At 43.8% G+C, this 6489-nt stretch overlaps 1 protein-coding gene across 2 annotated transcripts in view; it reads left to right on the forward strand.

Annotated features, from left to right (window-relative positions):
- Nucleotides 1-6325, forward strand: part of RIC3 (RIC3 acetylcholine receptor chaperone) — a 56986-nt gene extending 50661 nt beyond the window's left edge. Inside the window, exon 6 of one of the 2 annotated variants that reach the window (XM_061148074.1) lies at nucleotides 1261-6325. In XM_061148074.1, coding sequence (XP_061004057.1) covers nucleotides 1261-1697 — 437 coding nt within the window. In that variant the 3' untranslated portion in view covers nucleotides 1698-6325. The remainder of the gene's footprint in view (nucleotides 1-1260) is intronic. The other variant, XM_061148082.1, reaches the window with a different exon arrangement.
- The last annotated feature ends 164 nt before the right edge of the window (nucleotides 6326-6489 follow it).

Genomic DNA, 6489 nt, shown 5'->3' on the forward strand with positions numbered 1-6489 from the left:
ATTTTGCAGCCAACTTTTAAATGCCTAATAATATGAAGAAGTACTCATGATATAATGTTGAAGGAAAAGAATCTGGGTACAATATTTTATGTACAGTATGATCCCTCTTTGTTAAAAAAGAGAAAAATATCACTTGCAGTGATAAAAAGGCCAGAGGTAGTACAACACATTGTTATTAGTGATGGGATTCTAGGTGATTTGTTTTCTCTTTTAAAACTTGTCTGGGTTTTTCAGATTTTCTACAATAAGCCTGTGTGACTTTGACTGTTTTTTTTCCCCCGATCATAAATGTTGTAAAAATGTGTCTCCACACTGTGCATGGCACAAAAAAAGACCCCAACTTTTCAGAATTTGTAGGCAAAAAAAAATGGTTTATGTTAGGGTTCAACTTGCCAATTATCATAATGTGCAAATGGGTTTTGAATTCTCTGGCTTTCACGTTGTATGGTGAGCACGGCTGCTGTTGCCAGCACCGGCATATGAGCTCCAGCACGGCCCATCTGCTGCTCAGGCTCGGCTTGGCTGACACAGATTTATTTCATTTCATTCTTTAATTTGGCAACATTTTCTCTTTTCTCATTAACATTGCTGGGATTCATTTTGTTTACCAGTTTGTTGTTTTCTTTTGTTCCCTGTCGTGAAGACGAAGAAGCCAACAATGGGAATTCTGTCTTCTCAAAATGCAGTCTTTGTCCTTGGGGATCTTGGGCATGTCTTGCTAAAGTGTGCTCTATTTCTGACACTTGCAAGCCATTTCAATTGTTTTGATTAGTAGAAGGCTTTGTGGTGTATTTTTCAAAGAGCTCAACATTCCTTTCCTCCTCCCCCACTCCCACCCCGCCCCTGGGAAGCTTTGGAAATGGTTCCAAATAGAAATTATAAACATTAGCCTTGAGCTATGCTCTCGCCATCTGGTGTTTGGCACTTTTTTTTTTTAAACTGAGGATCATGTTGTTTGTTTAATCTTCATCACTACTGCAGAAGCTTGAGGTGTGAGACTTACACTCTGCCCCAAGCACCCTGAACTTGAGAAGGGATTTTCAGCTGAATTAGTTTGTATTTCATAGAGCTGGTGGACAGTCAGCCGGATCGCCAAGAATTTGCTCAAGTGAAACTTGAGAACTGTTAGTCCTCTTAGAGATTTCTTGAATGGATTTGTTGGGATAGGATGGCTGCTGCCTGAGAAGCCTCTTTGAACCAGACACTATTTATTTGGAAGAGACATTCTTTGTAAGACCTTTGTGCTACTTTTTTCTCTAGGTTATCCCGAAGAGACTTATCCAATTTATGACCTTTCAGATTGCATCAAGCATAGGCAAGAAACCATCCTGGTGGATTACCCTGACTCAAAAGAGCCCTCTGCTGAAGAAATGGCTGAAAGAATGGGAGTGCTAGAAGAGGAAGTATCAGACCGTGTGGGTTGGGCAATGCCTACTGAGCCCAGAGCTCAGGAAGATAATTCTGTTACCTCATGTGACCTAGAGCCAGAACCATGTTCCTGCTGGACTCCTGAAGAAGAGGATCCCGCCGTCTTGGCAGAGAATGCTGGATTTGGTGCAAACAGTTACAGTGAGCAGGAGGAAACCACCAATGAAGTGTGGCCCTATGACTTGAGAGATGCAGGGTCAGGCATCAGTGCAGATAAAGCAGATCCAGGTGGCATGCTGAGGAAGCGGCATCCCCAGGGTTTAGAGTGAGAACAGTCAGTCTAGGACCATTACTGTAATCCCAAGGTGACCTTTCTCTCCTCTCTGATTTCATCCTTGGCCCTGTGCCCTGTACTTCATTCTCCGTGTTTAAGTATCATAGCCAATCAGGCCACTACCATGGATATCATAAATCCTTCCTGGTGCTTGCACACCTGTCACCTTACAAAACATCATAGAAATTAGTATGAACACAAGACAGCCTCCCTCTTTCTCTTCCTCCTTTGCTCCACCAGAGATTTGATCCACTGAGTAATTTTTGATCTATCGTAATTACAGATGGGACCACTCAGGGCAGAGGTTTGACTCTCTGTGTTAGAAGTAACAGATGGTTTACCTGTGACGAACATCAAATTACACATGATGAGGATTTAAAGTTGCAAGAGTGAAGATTTGAGTCCAAGGTGCCTTATTCTTTGGGCCTTGAGCAGGTTAGTGATCTGCTGGGTTCAAGAAGGAGAACATTTTGTTTGTGGGAATGGTAGGGCCAGAGCGGGGACTCTTGCCTGAGCTGAAGCCACTTAACAGCGAGGGCCTCTTGAGGAGCCTGTTACAGTGAGGGCCTTTTGCAGAGCCCCGAGGCTGCCTCAAACCTCTGCTTTTCTCCAGCATAGAAGACTCCCATTGACCTGAGAATGAGCCTAGAGGCTTGCTGGTAATAGTGATAGTAGTGTTAGTCACTCAGTTGTGTCTGACTCTCTGGGACCCCATGGATTACAGCCTGCCAGGTTCCTCTGTCCATAGAATTCTCCAGGCAAGAATACTGGAGTGGGTGGCCATATCCTTCTACAGGGACAGGCTTGCCAGGAAACAGTTTTTCTCTAATAATGCCTGGATCTCTAGCTTCCTTTATCCTTGTTCTGCTTAACAGAACTGCCCAATGTAGAAGCACCTTCATACCTCTGGTCTTCTGTGGCCAGAGGAAGCTTGAGATAGAGACTTTAGTCCTTGCCCTGTGGAGCCAAGGTTTGAAGCTTCAGGAAAGGCTGCTGAAGGGTGGAGGTCCTGCCATGAGATGCTCACAAGGCCAAGGAGTGGCTGACGGAGAGTAAACCCATGTACTGACAGGCAGTCCTTGCTTAAATGCTGTTTCTGAATGTGTGTCCTCTGGGGAATTTGTTCTTACAACAAATTAAAACAGAAACGAGGAGGATTGAACTTGTAGACCACGTGCTGTCCTTGGTCTAAGGACCTTGGACCCAAGCCATTGGGTCCCTATATTGCAGGGACCCAATATAGCAGTGCCTGGGAACAGACCATGTGTTCCGTATTTGGATATCTGAGTCTATTGAGAAAGTTGGGTAAAGTGGGAGGTAGGTTAGGACAGGGAGGACTGTGACCAAACCCAAAGTCTAATTTCTGAGCTGCCATTGGTCATGTGTCTCTTTGAGGTAAGATGTATTCTGTATAGTAAGGATGAGTGAATTCAGTTTACAGGTAAGACCTGAGAGTTTCAAGAGGACACATTCCCGAGGACCACGAAATGTGGAAGACTTGAAAACTAAGAAATCATGTAAAGGTGGACTTGGCTTTTAGAGTTCCACTATACCTGGAATGAGTCAGAGACCAAGAAAATAATTTAATCACGGTTAGATCACATATAAGCATATACACTACTGTCACAGGATCATATTAAGATGATGTGTCAGCTACAGCTATGCATTTCTTGTTAATGACTACAGAGAAAAGTCAATGAAGACTGAGTCCATAGAAAGCATACTGTATCTATCTCTGTGTAGAACATTAGATTCACTTGTAAAGAAAGGAATTTAAAATGTACTGAGAACAATCTAGATGTAATATAATGCTGAAGGTAAAAAATAATGTAGGTGCTCTTTCCTGTTTCGATAAATTATTTGCCATGTTCTTTCTCTTCATCACAGTGAGGGGCTGATTTATGAGGAGAGTTCTGGGACTCTGGTTCAAGTTTCTTTTTTGCCTTAGGATATGATTCCCTTATTAGAGGTGGATATCTGTTTCCTTCTGCTTATTCTCTCATTTATTCATCTTGCAGACCACTGCTTAATTCCTGCCTTTGAGGAAAAAACAGTTGAATATGAGAGCCTTATCCAGTTTATTTTTTAAAATGAACTGTAAACTGTAAAAGGGCTCAAGATGGTGAGTTCTGCAGGCAGAGAAATGTTGGTCACAGTTCCATCCTTGTCTATTCTAGTTGTAGAATCTGGCCAGCTCCTTAACCCTGAGAACTTTGGCTTTCTCATCGCTAAAGCTGGGGAGTCAGAGCCCAGGTCTTACAGGGTATGAGGACTAAATCCACAGTTACGGAGATTAAGTGAAATCATCAGTGCTTATAAAACAGCATTGGTCCTATCTCATATAGGATAACCACTCAGCAAGTGGTAGCTACTTTATTGTGCAAGATTTTGTGCTATAATTGAGATATGGACCCAAATCCATATGAGCACAAAGGAAGAAACAGTCACTTTTGCTAAAGTACTTCCAAGAAACTCCACAGAGGAGACGGATCTTGAGGGATGCTATGAACTTCTCCAGATGTGCAAGGAAGAGAAGATACAGTTGGCAGAAAGAGTGGTGGTAGAGCAGTGAGGTGTGAAAGTAAATGGATGTTCAGGTATTTTGATATTTGAGGCTGGTACGTAAGGTGTCACATAACCAACTGTTTATTTGGAATGTTCATCTCTGGGTGAAATTGGCTTGTAGAAACAGTTCCTGCCCCAAGTACTGAGACCTCATGATGATTCTTGCTGCCCTGATTCTTGGTGGGCTTATATAACAGGAAAATATTTATGTATTTATATTTTAAAAAATTTACTTTTCAGTCACTTCAGATTAGGCAGTCCTTTTTGGATTTTTCAGAATTATGTTATTCTTCAGGGATGAGATTATATTTATATATACAATCCAGGATGACCAAAGTCATGGGCCTGGTTTTTGTCATCTCTTTTCTCCTGGTCTTCATTTCTCCAGAACTGAGCTGGGCTGAGAACTTTATCAGTCCCCTGGCACTAGGTCTGCAGTGACTTTTGGGCACCATGGTAGAGCAGAGTCATACCTCTGGGGTCAGATAGTTGGCCTAGGAAATAACTGCATCATGTGGGGCCATGCTTAGTAACTCAGGTGGGTGATCTGGCCTGGAGATGCCCTTCCCTGGTCAGGCCAGGAGCACAAGCAGAGCACCTCCCTAGCTCCAGGACCAGTGCTGTGGGAGCTCGGGAGCTAGGGACAGAGAGCTGCAGTGAGGAGTGGAGGCCCGTGCGGCCTCTGGAAGAGATGCCTGTGAGCACCCCATGCACCTTCCATGGCCTGGGTCATCCAACGACTTACAGTCCAAACTGGGACACTTTAGGAAAAGGGAGCTTTAATAATAATTACACCAGGATAATAGCTATCAACCAGGACTCTCCATGGACCCTGTCCAGAGCTGTTGAAGAGATCATCTTTAACCTGATCACTAAACTACAAAATACTCTTTCCTTTTTATCATAGTAGTGTCCTGCATATGCTATATCCCAGAGGCAAAGCCATGGAGAGAGGCCACAGTCCAGGTAGGTTCTTGATCTGGAGTAATAAACCAACACTACTCATCACCACATTAAATTCCCTCAACCCAGACTATATTCCAGAGGAAAACTGAACATGTCAGCTACCCACAAATGAGAAAAACAAAGTATCACAGACTTTGCCTTGATGATTTCATACAAATCTTTCTAAAATGTACCTAATGTTAGGTTTTTCCTTTCCCATTTTCTTAAACAAATTAAATAGGCCAAATTTCTCCTTTTCCTTAGATTACTCCTTAACTTCTCTAAGTACCAGTTCCCTCAGTTTTGAATTGGGAAGCTCTCCCCTTGCAGAGCTGTTGGGATGAAATGAGATGCTATGTATAGGATCTGTCCAGGGTGTAGCCTGTCCTGGGTGCTCAGACCAGTGCCATCAACAGCATAGCACTCACCAAGTTCCTGTGCTGCTGGGCTGTTGGACTTGACACTCCAAGGCTATCCTGATTGCCAGGAATGGCCCAGAGCCCAGGTCCTACAGTCACTGGGTGACTTCAGTTTTGGTCCTCCCCACCTAGGACCAGACCTGTAGCTGTCAGGCATAACTGCAGCCTCCCTTCCTCTTGACTTCAGATCTGCCACAGGCTGAAAAGAAAATTCCCAAGCGTGTAGTGTGTCCAGGTTCTGTTTAAACAGGTCGGGCTGCTCTGCATATGGCTAGAGGAACCCAGCATCTGGGTCTTCATGTTATTTCTACCACTTTGGCCTTCCCCACCTTTTTCCAGCTCCACACAGTCCTGTGTTTGTTCCTCGGGGCCAGGCCCACAGGGTTTACTAGGAAGCAGCAGCCCGCTCTTCCGGCTGGCACAGCTGAGCCTGCAAAGGATGAGCTAGTTGAGTACCTCCTGTCTTTACCCTTCTTCCAGCTGTTCCCAGCCTCTGCATGTGGGGTTCTGACCATCTTTAAACTTGAGGAGCACAGCCAGAGGAAAGACAGTTTCCTCCCACAGGTGACTGTTTCCAAACCAGCTATGATCCCCTTGTTACCACCACCCTCCTGCCCTTCCCTGAGGCTCTTAGGGCAGAAGGAATGAATGTTGTAGAAAAAAACTTCTAGGTAAGAAACATGTTTTTTCTTTCATAGGGGGGAAAAAAGTGCACAGCAGTGTTGAAACAGTTCAAGTTTAATTTGTTGATATATGGTCTGTACTTAGACAAACATTAAGTTCTACAACATACATAATGTCAACATGGGAAAATACCAACTTTGTCATTGCACATACCAATAAATAAATACATTTGCT

This window comes from Dama dama, chromosome 1, assembly GCF_033118175.1.
Source record: "Dama dama isolate Ldn47 chromosome 1, ASM3311817v1, whole genome shotgun sequence".
Classification (NCBI taxonomy): Eukaryota; Metazoa; Chordata; class Mammalia; order Artiodactyla; family Cervidae; genus Dama; species Dama dama.